Raw genomic sequence first — 21,685 nt, 5'->3', positions numbered from 1 at the left:
TATAATTACTATTAATTTGCCATTTTAAACGTAACTTTCTCATATGGTGTTTGATTAGGTCAATTATTTTTTGCATTGTCTTCCTTAGTTCCTTTCTAACTTAGCTACACGATAACATGGAACATACAAATTACATACTATGAATTTAATTGTCTGATTATACCCAAAATAATTAATTGTTTTGCTCAAATTTTAAATCCTATTTCAAGAAATTAGTTACTTGACATATTAAAACACTATTACTACACTTGCAAATCCAACCACATATTGCCATCTATCATAAGATACAAAATGTCGGTATGTTATAATTATAAAACATTATGGTTCCATGATATTTTATTGTTTTTTATTTTTATAACTATCAATATAAAAAATAATTTTTTTCTTAGTTTTAGTTGTTTGTGACATTATATGTCTATAGAGGAAAAAACATATTCTTTTCAAATAAAAATAATTCCGAATATGACATATGTTTAAGAAAATATTAAATCATGTAAGGGCATTTTATAAAGCATTTAATATAAATAAATAATAAATTAGTTAATATAATAAAAACTTTTGAAAATATTAAAAATAATTTAGCTAAAAGGTTTTATTAAACAAAAGTTAATAGTAAACTTTTAAGAAGTGAAAATGTTTTTAGATTAATATGTTATATTTAATAATAATAAAAATTCGAATTAATACGATAAATGTTGATATATAGAAAAATATAAGTATCGACATAAATATTGATTAACGGGTTTAATTTTATTTATTGGCATGATTTGCAACCTAATAGAAAGTTGAGAAAAATAGTTAATAGTAAAGAACAGGTGACACAATCAGGACGCAATCACATCGGGAGTTTTGTGCTTAATCATTCTTCAGTTCTCTGTGGCCGACGGAGACGACGGAAGCAACTTCAACGATTGCATTAACACAGCAGACCCCGAGCTCATTTTCCTAATCTGCAGCATAAGCAACTCCTTTTGTAAGATTGTTCATCAGATCTCCTTGATTTCAGTTTTTGTGGTTTTTGTTTCAATATTCATCTCCAAATCTCTGATCTTGGAGTGTATGGAGCAAGATTCTGCAGCATAGGTTGATACATGGTCAGCAGTGATTGGAAAACAACTTCCATTCAAGGGTTTTAATCGGAATTTTGAGTGAGAGTGAAATTGATTGAAGTTGAAGTTTTTAGGGTTTAGAATCGGATGTTGTTTTCTCAACTAGGTTTAGTAGTATGGTATTAATTTGATAATGGTGGTGAGAATTCTAGGTTTGACTCGCGCAGAGGAGGAGTCGCCGAGGGAGATCACACGAAACAATCTATTGAGTGAGAGCGGTGGAGAGAGTGGGTGGCTGATTAGATTCTTCGATTCTGCTTTCTTTTGTGAGTGGATTGCTGTTAGTTATCTCTACAAACATGATCACCCAGGGGTTAGGGATTACCTCTGTAACAGGATGTACACTCTGCCATTATCTGGCATTGAAAGCTACTTGTTTCAGATATGTTACATGCTTGTTCACAAGCCCAGTCCATCACTTGATAAGTTCGTTATTGATATATGCTCCAAATCACTTAAGATAGCACTGAAAGTGCAATGGTTCCTAATGGCGGAGCTTGAGGATGCTGATGATAATGAAGGGATCAGTAGAATCCAAGAGAAGTGTCAGATTGCTGCTACCATAATGGGAGAGTGGACACCTTTGATTAAACCACATACTGAGCCCACCAACAACATTGGCAAAAACCAAGTTCTTACTAGGTTACTATCATCAAAACAACGATTACTATCATTAGCAACATCTCCTCCACCTCAAAAAACTTTCTCATTCTCTCCTGGAGCAAACCCTTTGCAGGATGAAGGTAGCAGCAAGGCCTCACCAGATGACAACACGATATTTAAGAAATTTATTCCCAGTCCAAAGGTACGAAATGCTTTGCTTTTTAGGAAATCTGTTGATAAAGATGATGAGGAACCTGACAAGGATGGGTTCTTCAAGAGACTTTTAAGAGATGGTAAAGATGAAGATGAACCAGACAAAGATGGTTTCTTTAAAAGGCTTTTAAGAGATGGTAAAGATGATGATGAACCAGACAAAGATGGTTTCTTCAAGAGGCTTTTAAGAGACTCTAAAGATGAAGAGAAAGATGATGAGGACAAGGAGAAGGATGGATTTTTCCGTAGGCTTCTGAAAGATAGTAAAGATGAAGATGAAGCGACATCAGGTTCGGATAAGTTTTTTAAACGGTTGTTTCGTGATAACAGTAAAGGTGATTTGGAGGAAAAGAATGTTTCAAAATCTGCTGAAGGCGATGATAAAGATGGATTCTTCCGAAAGCTTTTCAGGGATAAAAGTGAAGAAGAAGAAAAAGTAACTAATTCCATTGAAGATGATGAGAAAGAAGGGTCATTCTTTCGGAAAATATTTAAAGAGAAGTTTGAAGACAAGAAAGATGAATCTGGTAATGATGAAGGCAAAGGGCATGCAAATGGTGTGGAAGAAGATTCTGCAGATGTTCCCTTGTTTCGCAGGCTATTTCGTATGCAATCTGATGATAACAAAACTGCAGTTCCAAATGAAAGCATTAATGGTGGTGGGCTTGAAAGCAGTCCAGGAACCGAGATCTTTTTCAGAAAGTTGTTCAGAGATCGAGATCGTTCTGTTGAAGATTCAGAGCTTTATGGATCAAAGAAGAACAAAGAGGTTAATACATAAATCTAAGAATACTATTTTTTTTCTTGTGTTGTTGGTGTTCTTTTCAATAATGTTTCTTTTGGCAGAAGAATGGTGGTCCATCAAAGCAAAAGACTGAGAATTCCAATCATAAGCCCCCTTTGCCTACTGCATCACAGTTTCGTAAAGGAACATATCATGAATCCCTTGACTTTGTTCACTCCTTATGTGAAACTTCATATGGTCTAGTAGATGTTTTTCCAGTTGAAGATCGCAAAAGTGCACTTTGTGAGGTTGTTCTTTCTCTTACCTGTTTGCTATTCCTCCTTTTCTCTTTGAGCCTTATTGTTAGTTCCTGATTCATGCTCTATTGCCTATATAACTGCTTTATGCTTTATTGTCTGTGTGAATGAACACTATATTTTGTATTTACTGAGCCTCGGAATCTGTGATTCCTGTGTTTGTAGTCACTCACGGAGATCAATACGCATGTTTCTGCAGCTCAAACGAGTGGAGGTCTCTCTCTTTCTCTCTCTCACACTCTGAATATAATCTTGTACACATGTCTCATTTTTAAATTATTTTTTGGTTACATGGTAGGTGTGTGCTTTCCGATGGGGAAGGGAATGTATCGTGTGGTTCACATACCAGAAGATGAAGCTGTTCTTCTTAATTCAAGGGAAAAGGCACCTTACCTAATATGTGTTGAAGTATTGAAAAGTGAAACTGTGAGCATTGTGAAAGACAACTCCACTTCTCAAAAACTCTCCAAGGGTGGAATTCCATTGGCTAATGGAGATGCATTTTTACCAAAACCTCCTCCTTGGGCCTACCCTTTATCAAATGGACATGATCTTTACCATTCTAGTTATGATAGAATGTCACAATCTGCTTCTGATGCAATTGACCAAGCAATGGGTCAACTGTGGGACTCAAAAGCAAAGTTTGTTAATGTGAGCCTTGTAGTGGAGAACCCATCGCCTCGATGTTCAAACAGCTTTGAGATATCTGACATTCATCATTGTGAAGGTAAAGCTTGTGAAAATGGAGGTGATTTGGAATGGGTGAGAGTGGTGTTGACTGCAGATTCTGGAGTCAAAATGGATGACATTGAGGTTCAAGAACCACCACGAAGGAGGGAACACCGCCGTGTTCCAAGTAATTTAGCTTTTGAGGAAGTGAAGGTGCATTATTTTCTTGTTGGAAATTTTATTAACTTTGAAACCTAAGTTTGTTTATACTTTATGCAGGCTGCTGCATTGAAAGGAGAAGCACCTGCTGGACTCCCTGTAAAGGGGTCTGGTCAAACTTCATCAAATGCACAACCGAAGGTGAGCATTAGCAAATGATGAACATATTTTAATGTGATTGTGATTTCTCTGAAAGATGTTTTTTTTTTATTTGAAATAGGATGTAGATGGTGCAACTCCAAAGGCAGGTGATGCATTGTCTGGTGAACTTTGGGAAATAAAGAAAGATAGAATTCGCGAGGCTTCAGTATATGGAAAACTTCCTGGTTGGGACTTGTGCTCAGTAAGTTTTACATCTGATTATGTAGCAATCTTTATTGTTTGTATTTTCTTTTGGTTTCTGTTGTGTTGTATTTTTCGTTAATTCTGATTTATGGATCTATTTAGCAATGTGTATGATATGTTAGTGTTTATTTACTTTTAGGTTATTGTGAAAAGTGGGGATGATTGTAGGCAGGAACATCTTGCAGTGCAGCTGATTTCTCACTTTTACGGTATGTTTGTTCTTTATGATTTACATTTATCTAAATAATGCATATTGTTGAACATCATGGAGACATAGTTTTAAGGATAATTGAAACCTTCTAGTTAGAGATAAGGTACTAAACCAAAGCTTCATTCCCTAATGTAGTGTTTGGTATGATGGAATCAGGGTAGGAATGGAATGGTCCATTCTGTTGGAATGAAATTAAAAGCTGATAGTTTACTTGATGGAATGGAACGGACCATTCTTGAAGGAAACTGATTCCTTCCATTTTGTTAATTATCATTCCTTGATCAAGGGTATTTTTTCCAGTTCCATCATGGAATGAATAAGATTAAGAAGTTGTGATATAATTCAATAATGTATAGACTATAGAGCAGAGGTAAAACTATACATTGTATTTATATATATATAATACAATAAAATTCATATGAAAATTTATGTCATTGAACCAAACATGATCATGTAATGTATTGCCTCAAACGAATTCATTGCTTATTGATTAGCATTACCATGCCCAGTCCATTTCATCCAGTCAAACAGACCCTTAATATTACTTCCTTCACATGTAAACCAAAACATAATATATATATATATATATATATATTCTCTAAGACAGGCATTTGCTTCATATAGTTAGTTTCAATCTATGTGGTAGTGGTACAAGCCATTACATTCATATATTTGTTAGAAAAGTGATTTGGTTTCTCATATGAAGCATAAGGTAAAGATAAAGTAACAACACAAAGCTAAGAAGATAAATATTAGAGGATTAGGAATAGGGAGTCATGTGTTTACAAAGTTAAAGGTCAGCAAACACCATATAGAGTGAAAGTACATTGCTACTTGTTGCATTTATCCCCCTTTTTTTTTTTGATTGGAAATTTGATGGATTGTTTCTTATAATCTTAGACATATTCCAAGAAGCTGGACTACCTCTGTGGCTACGTCCTTATGAAGTTCTTGTCACGTCATCTTACACAGCTCTAATTGAAACAATTCCAGACACGGTACAATATTTTTCTTTTTCTTTTTTTGGTTTGAAATATAATGATCTCTAAAATTCACTCCACTTGGGTTTATTGTAGGCATCAATTCACTCTATCAAAAGTAGGTTCCCCAATATCACGAGCTTGCGTGACTTTTTTGTAGCTAAATATCAAGAAAATTCATCAAGTTATAAGCTTGCACAGGTAAATTTATCTTCAATAGCCGATGAATTTCCTTATAATAACTTTCTTTGCTATTCAAATGTTATTTAAAATAAAATTGGACCTAAGATCAATGCCTTTCTACTTGTTCACCTAAGTAAGGGGGTGTTTGGTTCTTGGATTCTGATGGAATTGGAATTCAAGATTCCATTATACTATAGAGCATGTTTGATTTGGTTGCCAAATGGATGGAATTTAATTATATTTGTTAAAAGATCCCAATATCCACAACTTAGGATTCCTTGAGATTCCAATTCCTTTGAAAGATTCATGTCATTCCAAAAAACAAACACAAACACCCCCTAAGCTTATTATACTCAGGGTCGGGGATTCTAATGATATGATTTTTTGTTGTAATGTAGAGGAACTTTGTGGAAAGTATGGCTGGATACTCCCTGGTTTGCTATCTGTTACAGGTATTCTATTCATTTCTATACACTCAGCGAGACATATGATATGTATGATAAGTTATAGTTATTAATAATAATAATAATAATATCCTGAGTTCAGTTGAGTTGATTATTTTTAAAATCCTTTTGGGGTAGGTGAAAGATAGGCACAATGGGAACCTGTTGCTAGATGAAGAAGGCCACATTATACACATCGACTTTGGATTCATGCTCTCCAATTCACCTGGTGGTGTTAATTTTGAGAGTGCACCTTTCAAGTTAACCCGTGAACTTCTCGAGGCAAGTAATATATACAAATTACAATCAACCCTAAACCCTTCCTTTCATCTGAATTAGGGGGGAGGGTTCAGTAACTAATAATTTCATGAAACTCAGTGATTGATTACTTTCTTTGCTTTAGTTGACAGACACTATTTCTATTTTTATTCCTGATTTAGGTTATGGATTCGGATGCCGAGGGAGTTCCAAGCGAGTTTTTTGACTACTTCAAAGTCAGTATAATCCCCTTATAAATATATTACATTATTTTTGTTTGTTTGTTTGTTACAGATATGTTGTTGTTATTATGAATTTAGGTTTTGTGCATTCAAGGCTTCCTAACATGTCGCAAGCATGCAGAGCGGATAATTCTACTCGTTGAGATGTTGCAGGTAATAAAATAATCTCTATTTAATCATTTATTGATTTCTTTCTTCTAAACTTGGAAGGAATGTTGAATTCCATCCCATGAATGATGGAATCTCAAGGATATAGGATTCCGCCAATGCCCCCTAAATCTAATACTGACAACATCTGAAATTATGAACAAAATGCTTTTCCTAGGGTCAGGATCAGGATAATTGATTGAGTTGAACTTGCATATTATATTATTTATTAAAAATTAAAAATTAAAATATATAACTTGTAAGCTTTGAAAAATTTGTATCTTTTTTCATCAGGACTCTGGTTTCCCTTGTTTCAAAGGTGGTCCCAGGACAATACAGAACTTAAGAAAACGATTCCACTTAAGTTTGCCAGAAGAGGTTTTGTTTTCTACTTTTTTCAACTTTCATTTCTTCTTTTATTTCTATTTACAAATTTCCCAACTTGATTGTCAAAATATATATATGTATTTTTTTTTTTTTTTTTTGCAGCAATGTGTATCCTTGGTGCTTTCCCTGATTAGCAGCAGCTTAGATGCATGGAGAACACGTCAATATGATTACTATCAGAAAGTTTTGAATGGAATTTTATAAGAAAATATAAAATATCCATGATTCTCCTTTTCATTTAGGCCATGTGAATCAACCAATTGGCCTAAAAAGACGGATATAATTCTTCCAACAACATACGATAGTGTACAGGAGGTTCGTGGTGGTTCATTGTTTTCCGGCCCCACCATATTTCAAACTTTGCCACCGGACTGCCGCCATCGGTACTTGTAAATTTGGCGGCAGAGGAGGAATGGCAATGGCGGTTGGTGGTGTTGATAGGTTGCTTGCTTATATGCATTGCATATCATAAACCCCATGTTTTTTTTTTGTTTTTTTTTTCTACTTGGTTCACGGGAAGAACAACGGTAATGGTGATGGTGGTGTTGTGTATAATTCTTGTTTTTGTTTGGTCGATGATAATAGAGGAGAGAGAGCTACATGTGTTTTAGTGTGAAATATTGTGTATTTGTAATCAACAAACACTCGGATTTTGTTTCATTTTTAAGTAAATCCTATGATTTCCTCACTTCACTATGCTCTCATTTATTTTGTTTGCAATTTATTGTTCAATTTTCTGAAATCTCTCTTTCTTTTAATTGTTGTCTTTTTTGAATTTTCATCGTAATGGAAGTATTTTTTTTTCTTAAAATGAAAATATCAAGATACAAAGTTACTCATAAAACGTTGCTACGATTTTAGATTTTTTTTACAAAATGTACAAGTTAAATAGTGACACTTTCTTTTATAAAAACTGATATTTTCATAAATTATTTCCGAAAATTATTTTAGACAAATTTTCTTCAACATTACACCACCAAAGTAAATGTCTATCATTTAAATACTTACTTGCTTCAAGTCAATCTTAGTTTGGTGTGACATCATTCAAGATTATCATGTTGTATAGTGTTTGAGCTTAGTATGAGTTGGATCCGTGTCTACACTCCTCTTACAATAGAGTTTGAGAAACCAAGATAGCAATTATCATGCACGCAGTTTTGAGTCTGGCTTTAAATACTCAAGTATTTTAATGGATCAACCATCAATCTCTTGCGTTTTGAGTTCTAACAGATACGTTTTACTAGAAATGAAGTAAAACTATGTTTAGAATCACTTATTAAATGTTGGAAGTCTTATGAGATTCTAATTAAAAGCCAAATAGTAAAATTTAGAGAAAATATAAAATTTGAAATAAGTAAAATTTTATTATTGAAAGTTGTAGATAATCTCGTTAGAAACATGTAGGCGAAAACCTCGTCGAAATCCGAGTTATAACGAAGAAGTTATGACCAATCGAAGATCCGGGATAAAACCGGCACGGTGCCGAATGACGTAAAAAGTGAGTTTTTGATAAACTACTTTTTAGCCTTAGTGATCTAAATGAAAGTCGTAGTATTCGTTAAACCGAGAAGTTCGATAAAAAGAACGCCAAAATCTGACTTCGTATGAGGAAGTTATGATTTTTCTAAGTTTCAGCTTAGCAGTAGACAGCTAAAAACTCGAATTTTAGATCGAGTGATTTTTAGCCGACACAACCTAAACGAGAATCGAAGGTCTCGTCATTAGCAATACAACGGTAAAAAGTCTGACGAAAACGGACGTCGGATGAAGAAGTTATGAATTTTTAACGGATTTACCAGTCCCGGTCTGTTAAAAATAATAATATAAAAATAAAGTCAAAATTTTCCGACGAAGTCTAAACGAAAGTTGTAGAGCATAATTTTCTCTACGCGTGCATATAAAGAACGTAAAAAACGGGGCCCGTATGCAAAAGTTATGAATTTCGGAAGATTTTTGCACAAAAACCGAGAAATTGTGGATAAGACCCGGGGAATCTCGCATGAACAGTGCCGACCACCGCGATCAGCCACGTATCCGATGTCGATGAGTCATGCGCGCCACGTATCATCGGTTCCTCGCACGTCCGATGCGTGCCGCTTCCGGATTCGACCAACGTCGCGACCAGTAGCCATCCGACGCGCTGCTGCTTCCGTGTCGCGTCCGAGCTCGCTCTGCATGCCTTCGCCTCCTGATGCCACGTCGCTGCTGACTCGCTACTTCTCGGATCCGAAGACTCCGGCTCGCACACTATAAATAGTGCCTGCGAGCCTTGCCGAGGAAAGGTTCATTTTTGCCACTTTTTCACCCCTTTTCAATATTTTTACCATTTTGACTTCCCCCGAAGCCCCGGGATTAATTCCAATGCCCGAAACACGCCCCGAGATTCCCGAGAAGCCCGAAAAATTTATCTTTTCGGTTTCGAAGCTCTACCTTCGCAGGGCCCGGTTTTCAGCGACGAAAGTCATATTTAGAGCCGAAGTGTTGCCCAAATTATTATTTTGACCCCCGGTTAATTCAAGGTGAGTTTAATATGTAGAAACAATTGTATGTTATGTGTTATATGTGCTATGTGCTTTTCCATGTTATCATGTCGAGTTGTTGTTTCCGCTATTTTTATAGCAAGGCTGTACCTCTGACTTGAAGTGTATGACATAAGCATCACTTGGGTATTGGTATGAACCGTTGACCATGAAGTGTATGACCTAGGCATCACTTTGGCTTCGATAGAATGATATTCCTGAGTATTTTCCCGTGTTAATTTTTATTCGCTACGTTTAATAGCAAAGTAATACCTTTGACCATGTGATCAGTGAAAGGACTTAGATTCATATTGGTACTGGTATGTAGCCTCTGGCCATGTAGAACATGTCTCCGTAAGAGAATGATTTCTATTCTATGGTATTGGCAAAAAGGGTTAGACAGGGCGTGAAAACCTGAAATCTACCAAAAGGTTAATCCGAAGTTGTATGTCTTCTGTGCCATTTGGGCCAAAGCGTTATTGATGTATATCAAGTATGGAAATTGTTATGTCTCAATGATTGTATATCTTTGAATCAAATCAATAATTGTTAGGGAAAGCTTATCACATTATGCCTTTGTTGTTCCTTGCTCCTATTTGCTTCTGCCATATTGGTATATATATATGGCATAACGTTATATTGTATCTATTATTGAACTCACTAAGCGTTATCGCTTACCCCTCCCAATGTTTTATCATAATGCAGGCAATAAGCACCCAGTATAGTTGGAAGACTTAGAATAGTTGTAATATTATTTTTGTATTTTGGTTTAGGTTTGTATAGATTTACAATATCCTGGGTAGTCATGTAAAATCTTAAAAGATAGTCGGTTTGTATCCAATCTTTTGTAATGACTTTATCAATGTAAAAATATTGTTTTATGAATATGCATGTAGCATGTTTTGGAGTAACTATATTGTCAAGTATGAAAGTTTGGGTCTTTCAGAAATATGAAAGTATAGAAAGGGGTCCTTTCAATCATGGTATCAGAGCTGTGGTTTAAGTGAACTAAATTCCATGGATTGATATTTAGACTTAAACTATTGGAAGTTCAATATATGAACTGAATCATTGTAAATATATGGATACAAACCATAGGAAATACTTAAATGGGGTATTGGGTAGTGATAAACCCTAGTATTCTAAGATATTAAGTTACTTCAAAAATTTTAGAGAATTAGTATATATGAACTAGGAATTTTGAGAATTTCTAGATTTAAACATGAATTGTTAAGTGAAGATGATACGACATGTATCTGGTATATTTTAGGTTGAATACCTAATGGGGTAAGCACTAGAATATTAAGAGGAGATATGCCCTATATTCTATTAAATGCTAAATGATAAGTAAATATAGCATGCTTTAGGTTTCATACCTATATTGCTATTATTTGAGAAAGTTTAAGGTCTGTTGCCGACCTTGGTTTAGAAAATTTTATGTTCAGAATTCTAAGAATTTTCGTAATAGAATTTACATGAAATTTTTCGAAGTAATAAAGATACTTATGATAATTGATATTGATAAGTTTATTGATAAACGATCGAAGGATATCGTGAAATAATAAATATGAAGTGTAATCGTAAATAGTGTATTAATACCTATAAAGTGGTATTATGCATTTAAAATATGTAAGATAATATAATAACATCTTTGGAAGAAAGATGTGCGTTTGAAATACATTTGGATGAGATAAATGTTTTGGCATAACCGATGAAGTTGTTCAACCGTTGTCCAGATTAAAGCAGTGATAGTTTATAGAGTCGGAAGAACCGAGGATGGTGATAAATACTTCAACAGTATTGAAATTAATGTAGTCCAGGATTTAGAAGAATTAAATGAAGATCAAAGGAAAGGCTAATGAAGTTTTTAGACTTATTAGGCCAAGGCTTGGTGATGTAGTATGTAGTTCAAGTAGTAACCCTATACAAGATGTTGAGACTTAGTATTTGATAAATACTGAGTGATGATTGACTTCTATCACATCTATGGAAGTTCCATTGTGTGTTAAGCCGACTTTAACATACAAGATTGGGATAGTGAAATAGGTTATTCGGTTGTGAAAAGGCTGAGTGGCTTACTTGTTAGAGTAAGGTAGAGTACTTAGTTGAAGAAGTTATACACTCATATTATTGTATGAGAAGAAATGTTGTAGTTAAGAATGACAGAGAACCAAGTTGAAGCTAGTAGAGCTTGCTGAGATGCAGCTATAATGCAGACTTCTTAGGATAGACTCCTATGAAGTAGACTTAAAAGATACAACCATGAGAAGAAGACTTACTCAGATACAGGAATGACGATGTCATGAAAGGATAATGAAACCAACAAATATGCATGATGGTTTGCATGAGTTAGAAGATGATGTAAGTAGTTGGAAACTATTTGTCATTACACTGCTAGAGGAAATTTTGGGTGTAGTATGTCTTGCAGAGTAGACACTATCTGAGAAAGAATTTATAAGAAGAAATGGAAGTAAAATTTCTATCGACCTATGGAAAAATATTAGAATATTCTAGATCGAGTATATGCATGAGAAGAATACTAGAGGGCGAGTATAGGTAATCCAATATATGTTTGATAGAAACGCGAAAACCCTAGTTGAGTCTAGGAGAAATTATTGTATGTACTTGTTTGAACGCACTTAGGTGTGAAAATTTGCTTTGTGAAAACTTTTGAATGGTGACTTGGGAACTGCGAGACAATACTTGGGACGAGTATGAGTAGGTGTGAATAGTAGTAGAGGCCTATACTACTGGAAGCACATGACTCACACTTGGATCAGTAAAAGTCCAAGGTTACCAAGAAGCTAGTAAATGATTCCGTTTTATTCATGTGTGTCGTTACCTTCGTTTCGGTAATGACTAAGAAGATAATTATCGTTCAAATCTTAATGTCATAAAGAATCGAGTCCGATTAGTATAAATCTGCGAAAGGAGTTGATTGGTTTAGAGAACCATGTCTTATATAGTGACAAAACTTCAGTAGGAATACTGAAGAAGTAAATGGTCGAGGTAGTCGATAGAAATATAACAATCTTCATTAAAGAATTGAGCAATCATTAGCCAGAGATGTGACTTGCTATGTGGTGTTACTGGCCACAAGAAATGTTTCCGCCCTACTCTTACTAGTTAAATGACGGGGAGTTAAGTTTCCATTCAACAATCAAAGAGTACTCCAACTAAAAAGGAGGAGGTGCCAAAAGCTAAAAGATGTATATGTACGAAAGCACGAATTAGGGATACGTGGTGCTATTCTTTTTGTTCCAAAGCATCCACGTGTTGATCAAACTCTTTTCATTTTCTTTATTCCATCAGCTTGATTTATTCGATCTGATTCTAATACAAGATTTTGGTTCGTTATGTATCTTGTGTGTTATAAATACAAATGTCATTAGAATAAAACCATTCGAGTTGCTGTTATAGCAAAAGTAAAGACCTTATCTTGGGTTTAGTCTATAAACCAAGAAGGAGCAAGAGTCTGCAATGAGAATTGAGTTTTAACTCAAGGATTAGGATCGAAGGCCCAATAGAGAATGATGAGCGGGTGCAGGATGGAGCACCGCTAGTAATTAATAAGTTTGAAGAGTTTGACAATAGTTTGGCAAACCAAAAGTTAAAAAAATCGTACATTTTAGATTACAACAGAGGAAGTAAGTTAGGACTCGAATGTTCTGACTAGTAATTTTCTCGTAAACTTTAGATCTGCTCACATCTTATTTGATTGTGATGCCTCAGATTCTTTCGTGCCTTATAAATTCACACATTCTTTTCAAATTGCTTGTTACGCAATTGTCCAATCATTTCATATAGATAACATAGGAAATATATCATTACTTGCTGATAAAGTCTATAGAGATAGTGTCATAGGAATTGAAAGTTATAATCTTCCTGCTAACCTAATTCCTATCTTCTTTCCCAACTTTGATATTATTCTCGACATGAATCGATTGTCAAAGAACTACGCATATCTCTTGTGCTACGAAGAGATGATATGCATCCCTATCGAAAGGAGGGATTCTATTTATGTCTACAGTGAAAATAATAAATTTCTTTCTTAAAAACTCGTAAATTTATATCGAAGGGATATTCTACTTATCCGGCTTATACAGTTAATACCTTGAAAGAGGAGAAGAAAATTGTGAATGATAACCTTTGGATAATTATCGACCGACTGATTAAGAGTGCATATTTTCTCGCCATACGTATAACGGTTCTAATGAAGAAATATGCACAAGTTTACTTAGACAAAATTATGGCGAGACATGGTGTGCCACTAAAGATTATTTCCGATCGTGATACTCGCTTCACTTCTCACTTTTGGGCGAGTATGAAAAGTGAATTGGGATCTCGAGTTGCTCCCAACACAGCTTATCATCCCCAGAACGATGGTTAGACGGAGAGAACAATCCAAACAGTAGATGATATGCTTCGTGCATGTGTCTTAGAGTTCGGTAGTAAATGTGAACACCATTATGTTGGCATAATGTAGGACAGAAAATCCTTGGTGGTCCTGAAATGATTCAAGACACCACTGATAAGATTCAAATTATACGAGAAAGAATGAAAGTAGCCCAGGATCGACAAAAGACCTGTGTAGAAATGGAGGAGACGATCCATAGAATTCCAAGTGGGTGATACTGAAGGTAACCCCGTGGAAAGGTATTATGAAATTTGAGAAGAAAAGGAGATTGAGTCCTAGATTTGTTGGACTTTTCAAAATTATATAGAGAATTAGTCAACAAGCATATCGCTTGGAAATTGCCAGAAGATTTGGCAGGTATTCATGATGTATTTCATGTAAGATATCTACGTAAATGCTTGAGCATGTATGATGAAACGGTTCCATTATCCAAGGTGAAACGGGATAATAAATTTATACTTAGGGAAAATAAGAATGAGATAAGAGCGAAATATCCTCATTTGTCCAAATCGTTGTGATTTCGGGGACGAAATCCTCAAAAGGAGGAGGTAATTGTAACATACACGTTTTGAAATCGTGTTATGTAATTTGAAAAGTTAATAATATTATGAAATATTATGTGCAATTGAGTGTTGAGTTCTAACAGATAGTTTTTACTAGAAATGAAGTAAAACTATGTTTAGAATCACCCATTAAATGTTGGAAGTCTTAAGAGATTCCAATTAAAAGCCAAATAGTGAAATTTAGCGAAAATATAAAATTTGAAATAAGTAAAATTTTATTATTGAAAGTTGTAGATAATCTTGTTAGAAACATGTAGGCGAAAACCTCGTCGAAATTCGAGTTATAACGAAGAAGTTATGACCAATCGAAGATCCGAGATAAAACCGGCACGGTGCCGAATGACGTAAAAAGTGAGTTTTTGATAAACTACTTTTTAGCCTTAGTGATCTAAATGAAAGTCGTAGTATTCGTTAAACCGAGAAGTTCGATAAAAAGAACGCCAAAATCTGACTTCGTATGAGGAAGTTATGATTTTTTTAAGTTTCAGCTTAGCAGTAGACAGCTAAAAACTCGAATTTTAGATCGAGTGATTTTTAGCCAACACAACCTAAACGAGAATCGAAGGTCTCGTCATTAGCAGTACAACGGTAAAAAGTCTGACGAAAACGGACGTCGGATGAAGAAGTTATGAATTTTTAACGGATTTACCAGTCCCGGTCTGTTAAAAATAATAATATAAAAATAAAGTCAAAATTTTCCGACGAAGTCTAAACGAAAGTTGTAGAGCATAATTTTCTCTACGCGTGCATATAAAGAACGTAAAAAAACGGAGCCCGTATGCAAAAATTATGAATTTCGGAAGATTTTTGCACAAAAACCGAGAAATTATGGATAAGACCCGGGGAATCTCGCATGAACAGTGCCGGCCACCGCGATCAGCCACGTATCCGATGTCGATCGCGCGCCACGTATCATCGGTTCCTCGCACGTCCGATGCGTGCCGCTTCCGGATTCGACCAACGTCGCGACCAGTAGCCATCCGACGCGCTGCTGCTTCCGTGTCGCGTCCGAGCTCGCTCTGCATGCCTTCGCCTCCTGATGCCACGTCGCTGCTGACTCGCTACTTCTCGGATCCGAAGACTCCGGCTCGCACACTATAAATAGTGCCTGCGAGCCTTGCCGAGGAAAGGTTCATTTTTGCCACTTTTTCACCCCTTTTCAATATTTTTACCATTTTGACTTCCCCCGAAGCCCCTGGATTAATTCCAATGCCCGAAACACGCCCCGAGATTCCCAAGAAGCCCGAAAAATTTATCTTTTCGGTTTCGAAGCTCTACCTTCGCAGGGCCCGGTTTTCAACGACGAAAGTCATATTTAGAGCCGAAGTGTTGCCCAAATTATTATTTTGACCCCCGGTTAATTCAAGGTGAGTTTAATATGTAGAAACAATTGTATGTTATGTGTTATATGTGCTATGTGCTTTTCCATGTTATCATGTCGAGTTGTTGTTTCCGCTATTTTTATAGCAAGGCTGTACCTCTGACTTGAAGTGTATGACATAAGCATCACTTGGGTATTGGTATGAACCGTTGACCATGAAGTGTATGACATAGGCATCACTTTGGCTTCGATAGAATGATATTCCTGAGTATTTTCCCGTGTTAATTTTTATTCGCTACGTTTAATAGCAAAGTAATACCTTTGACCATGTGATCAGTGAAAGGACTTAGATTCATATTGGTACTGGTATGTAGCCTCTGGCCATGTAGAACATGTCTCCGTAAGAGAATGATTTCTATTCTATGGTATTGGCAAAAAGGGTTAGACAGGGCGTGAAAACCTGAAATCTACCAAAAGGTTAATCCGAAGTTGTATGTCTTCTGTGCCATTTGGGCCAAAGCGTTATTGATGTATATCAAGTATGGAAATTGTTATGTCTCAATGATTGTATATCTTTGAATCAAATCAATAATTGTTAGGGAAAGCTTATCACATTATGCCTTTGTTGTTCCTTGCTCCTATTTGCTTCTGCCATATTGGTATATATATATGGTATAACGTTATATTGTATCTATTATTGAACTCACTAAGCGTTATCGCTTACCCCTCCCAATGTTTTATCATAATGCAGGCAATAAGCACCCAGTATAGTTGGAAGACTTAGAATAGTTGTAATATTATTTTTGTATTTTGGTTTAGGTTTGTATAGATTTACAATATCCTGGGTAGTCATGTAAAATCTTAAAACATAGTCGGTTTGTATCAAATCTTTTGTAATGACTTTATCAATGTAAAAATATTGTTTTATGAATATGCATGTAGCATGTTTTGGAGTAACTATATTGTCAAGTATGAAAGTTTGGGTCTTTCAGAAATATGAAAGTATAGAAAGGGGTCCTTTCATGTGGACAACCGAGAACCTTTTTTAACCATCGCTGAGTGAGGTGAAGACGGTAATGTGGAGTGTAAAGCCCAACAAAAATAAAGTACATGAATACTAATCGTATTTTACAAAAATAAAGTTACATTAATACTAATCGTAAAAAAGTAAAGTTGCATAAATGTGTAATACACTAACATGTCATTTGCTTCATCATAAATGTGCACTTACAAAAATATAGTTACATAAATGTGTAATATGGCATTTGCTTCATCAATCATCATCATCAACCTTAGAGCATCCATACCGGTGGTATTGCCAAACTTGACACATCAGATTCATAACTTAAACCACATCAGTATAATATTAATATATTTTTTAAAATGGTCCCCACTAAAAATTAAAAAACTATTTTATATATTTTAAAATATATATTTGTCTCTATACATATATTATAAATGATGATAATATATAATAAAAAGGAGTGGGTCCTACATTGCAAATCTTAACTTGCAAGACTAAAGCCTACATGACAACATATAACCCATTTGCAAGACCATTTAAAAGGCCGATATGGATGGTTTTATAATTAATAATGGTACCTGACAATATTCTTACTTAACTTCGCCCTTTTTTCCTTTGCCACTAAGTTTACTAACATTATTAGGATCCATTAGTCAGTTTAGTGTATCTTTGTTTGATTTTGTGTTTACCTTCATTCTCAATGACATCTCTTTTTTAGGGCATGTTTGGCAAAAGTAGCTGGTGGCGAGTAGCGTGTAGCCGATAAAGTTTTGTTAAACGCTACATGAGATAACTTTTAGATTTGAAGTGTTTTGTTTAAACTAAACGCTAAAAGTTTGTAGTGCCAAACGAGGTTTTTTGTTCAAAATGGAACGTTTCGTGAAACGCTAGAAGCTCCCAAACACTCCCAAACGTTCCATGACAAACAAGCCCTTAGTGTTTAGCTGCCATGAAATGGGATGAGACAAGTCATGCCCTCAAGACCCAAATTGAGTAGAATAAATAAAGGAGAAATTAGTTTATTAATTATTATGGTTAATAATTAATTATAAACTAATTGGAAATATATTTTGGGAATTAATTAACAGTTTAATTAATTAAAGGGTTCCATGTGCACACCAACAATGTGTTGGTGTCCCATTTCATTTCCTTCCTTTTTAACGCTTGCTTCATAGCTTAAGCTTCACCTCGAGGCTTGTTCTCTTATATGGCTTCTTCTTCTACAAGTTCGAGTGATATTTGTTTGTGCCCGTTTAGAAGCTTCCATTATTGCCCAAATGGTGAAGTGGGAAGTAAGGGGATTGTCTGTATGGTTTCACACATCAAATGCATCATCTACTTACTGAAGATCGTAAATGTGTTTTACGTGAAACCCTTTCTAGTGATGATGGTTTATTTATGGCGGTGGAAGAAACTTTGAAGGCCTTTGGTAAATGGATGTGTGGCAAGTGTATGATGTTGCATGCTTTTAGTCGTCATTGTCATCATCCGGATGGTCTTGTGAGTTTTATTATAGAGGATGACGGGCTAGAGGATGACGGGCTGAGTCGTTACATTGTCGGTATTTTAAAGTCGTCTTCTAAAGAGTCTGTGACAAATGTTCTTGGGGGTTTGGTTTTGGATGTTAGGCTCCTTGATCGTGTTTTTAAAGTGCCTATCACCACTGTCAAGAGAATCCCCCCCAGTGGCCGCCTCGCTTTCTCTCAGGCTTTGAAAACAGCTCTTCACAAGGTGATTGCCCAACCTGGTTCGGTTGATGCATGGATTTGTCTGTTACTTCTTCCTCGTTGCACACTATAGGTGTTTAGGCCTAAGAATAGACAAGAATGTAGGTCTGGGAATAGGAAATCCTTATAACAAAGCTCCATCTTGAAATCCATGGATACATAGGGGAAAGAGGATGGTATCAGCATGTTAGTTAAAAATATGTTAGACAATCCTGAGGTTGGGGCCATGGGACGGGGTGGAGGCATCCTTCAGAATGAGTCTACATCGAGTAACACCAACATCAGGCAATGTCTCCGTAAGGTTGCAGATGGGCATTTTACTGCAGCAGTGAAAGTGTTATGCTCATCGGGTGTTGCACCATACAATGGTGATATTATTAAAGATTTGGAGGACAAACGCCCTTTCAGGCCACCTCCATCCATGCCGAGCCCCATAATTTCTGAACCTCCCCTTGTAGCAGACTATGATTGTGTATTTGGCTGCATTAAATCTTTCCCTAAAGGAAATTCATGCGAAAGAGATGGTTTGAGGGCTCAACACATTCTGGATGCCCTTTGTGGAGAAGGGTCTGCTATAGCTACAGATCTTATGCATGCTATCACTGTAGTGGTTAATTTACGCTTAGCGGGAAGATGTTCGTCCATTTTGGAAGAGTTTGTTGCATCTGCTCCTCTCACGCCTCTGATTAAACCAGACAATGGGATCCGTCCAGTTGCAGTAAGCACTATATGGAGACGCCTGGTCTCCAAGGTTGCCATGAAAGGTTTGGGTAAAGAAATGGCCAAATACCTTAATGATTTTTAGTTTGGGGTTGGTGTATCCGGGGGTGTTGAGGCTGTGTTACACAGTACCAATAGGTTGTTGAGTGAACCACACACTAATGGATCTCTTGCAATGCTTACAGTGGATTTCTCGAACGCCTTTAACCTGGTCGATAGATCAGCCTTGCTGCACGAGGTTAGGAGGATGTGCCCTTCTATTTCTTTGTGGGTGAATTTCTTATACGGGCAAGCAACGAGACTTTATATAGGAGACCAACATATATGGTCTGCCACTGGGGTGCAGCAAGGCGACCCTTTGGGCCCTCTTCTTTTTGCCCTCATTTTTCATCTGCTTGTGCAAAAGATTAGAGACAATTGCAAGCTCCTTCTCCATTCTTGGTATCTTGATGATGGGACTGTCATTGGGGATTTAGAGGAAGTGGCTAGAGTGTAACACTCGTGACTTGAGGTAATGGTAATTATTCAATTTTTTTTGTAATTAATTGTTGGACGATGAGATTAATGTTGGATTATTGAGTCGGACCTTTAGTGAGTGGGCCGTTATATATTTGGGCTGTCTGAAGACGTATGTTGGGCGTAATCTTGGCGTACACGGGGCGTAGAGGCAACATTGATGCGGGAGGTTGATACGCGTACGCACAGCGTACACGAGCAGACTTAAAACCCTCATTTTTAGGGTTTAAGCCATATAAATACCTCTTATGTCCTAAACCCTAGCCCCCTTACCAGCCACCTTGACTCAGAAACCCTAGAAACCTAACCTTCTTCATCTTTGTGTGATTTTGATCTTGTGAAGTCCATTTTAGTGGCTTGAAGCTTGGAAGGAGAAAGAGGAAGTTGGTGAAGAAGAACTTGTGTAACTTGAGCTTAAAGATCTGAGACATCATCATCATTTAGCACTCATTTGAGGTAAAAAGCTCAAAACTTGCCTCATGTATGCTTAGATCTCTTGTAATGGGGTTTGGGACCTTTTTGGTCCCAAGTATGGATTTTTATGGTTCCAAATCCGTTTCCAGGATTAGGGTTGTCACCCTTAGTGATATTTGAGTCCCAAAGACAGAAAAGTTACCATCTTGAAGGTCTTAATGTGGCCATGCATGAGTGTTAGTCATTTCTATGGAAGTAGGTTGTCATATTTCAAGTTTGGGTCCATTTGGGGGTTTGCAAGCCACCAAGTAATCGACTTTATGAGTTAAGACACTTTATTGGACTCAGATCTGTGTTTGGAGCTTAAGGTCTTAAGGGATTAAGTCTTTTTGGATATTTTTGCTTAACAGGGTAGTACATTGGGCGTACAAGCCCGTACGCACAGCGTACAAGCCATGCAGGCTATACGATTAGCGTATAGAAGAGTACGCCCCGCGTACTCACTGGATTTGGGTTTTTCGTCACTTGGGCCTCGGGTTGGGCTATTTCATGGACTTTTCTAGTTTGGGCCATAGTGGGCCATCAGAAATCATAATTTTGGGCCAAAGTTATGTTTGGGCTTAAGGGAAGGCCCATATGAGGAGTTGGGCCCAATTTAGAAAATTGGGCCATTTGTGGGCCATTAATGGGCTTGGAAGGATTATCTAGAATTGGGCCTTTCATGATATGGATTTGGGCCTAGGTCATAGATCGGATTAGATCAGGGGTAAACTGACCTTACCCTAAGAAGGATTATTGGATTTTGACTAAGTGTTATTTTGCACTGATAGCTCGGGGAGTCGTCAAAGCAGCTGCTAGAGATTTCGTACCGTGAGATTCGACATTCAGCTTTGCGAGGTGAGTTTTCCTCTTGTATGAACGGGTCGAAGGCACCAATGTCGGTCCGTATAGTTATGTTAGTATGTTCCGGACTAAGGTCCGATGTCGGGCAGTGCCCGATGTAGGTTGATATGTTTCCGGATTTCAATCTGATGTCGGGCGGTGCCCGATGAATGTTTGTATGCTTGATGTATTTGTGATTCTTGCATGTGTCTGTGTTATATGTTTTCGGATTACAGTCCGATGTCGGGCAATGCTCGATGAATGTTTTTATGCTTCCGGATTTCGGTCCGATGTTGGGTGGGGCATGAGGAATGTTTATATGCTTATGTTATGTGATTATTCTATGTGTATATGTTAATATGTTTATATGTATACCGAGCTTTGCTCGTTGTCGGGCGGGACCCGATGCCGGGCGGGGCCCACGAAATGTTTATATGTGATTATGTGATTATATGTATGGTATGTGGTAGTTTGGGGAGACTCACTAAGATTCGTGCTTACAGCTTTCAGTTTTTGTTTCAGGTAATTCCGG

General features: G+C 36.5%; 1 protein-coding gene across 2 annotated transcripts; it reads left to right on the top strand.

The window, feature by feature from the left end:
* Positions 1 to 786: 786 nt before the first annotated feature.
* LOC145128430 (phosphatidylinositol 4-kinase beta 1-like) lies at positions 787 to 7,738 on the top strand. 2 transcript variants are annotated; one of them, XM_079063228.1, is made up of 15 exons: positions 787 to 2,694; positions 2,775 to 2,957; positions 3,132 to 3,180; positions 3,265 to 3,848; positions 3,915 to 3,995; positions 4,075 to 4,197; positions 4,339 to 4,408; positions 5,311 to 5,408; positions 5,487 to 5,591; positions 5,972 to 6,025; positions 6,155 to 6,298; positions 6,457 to 6,510; positions 6,595 to 6,669; positions 6,958 to 7,041; positions 7,153 to 7,738. In XM_079063228.1, the coding sequence occupies exons 1-15, from the start codon at positions 1,243 to 1,245 to the stop codon at positions 7,252 to 7,254; spliced, it is 3,258 nt and encodes a 1,085-aa protein (XP_078919354.1). In that variant the 5' UTR covers positions 787 to 1,242; the 3' UTR covers positions 7,255 to 7,738. The 2 variants fall into 2 exon arrangements, with proteins under 2 accessions (XP_078919354.1, XP_078919353.1); XM_079063227.1 differs by having other exon boundaries at positions 2,772 to 2,957.
* Positions 7,739 to 21,685: the final 13,947 nt, after the last annotated feature.

This window comes from Lactuca virosa, chromosome 8 (genome assembly GCF_052849685.1).
Source record: "Lactuca virosa cultivar CGN04683 chromosome 8, Lactuca_virosa_CGN04683_v6, whole genome shotgun sequence".
In the NCBI taxonomy this organism is placed as follows: Eukaryota; Viridiplantae; Streptophyta; class Magnoliopsida; order Asterales; family Asteraceae; genus Lactuca; species Lactuca virosa.
This window is presented reverse-complemented; position numbering and strand designations above follow the sequence as displayed.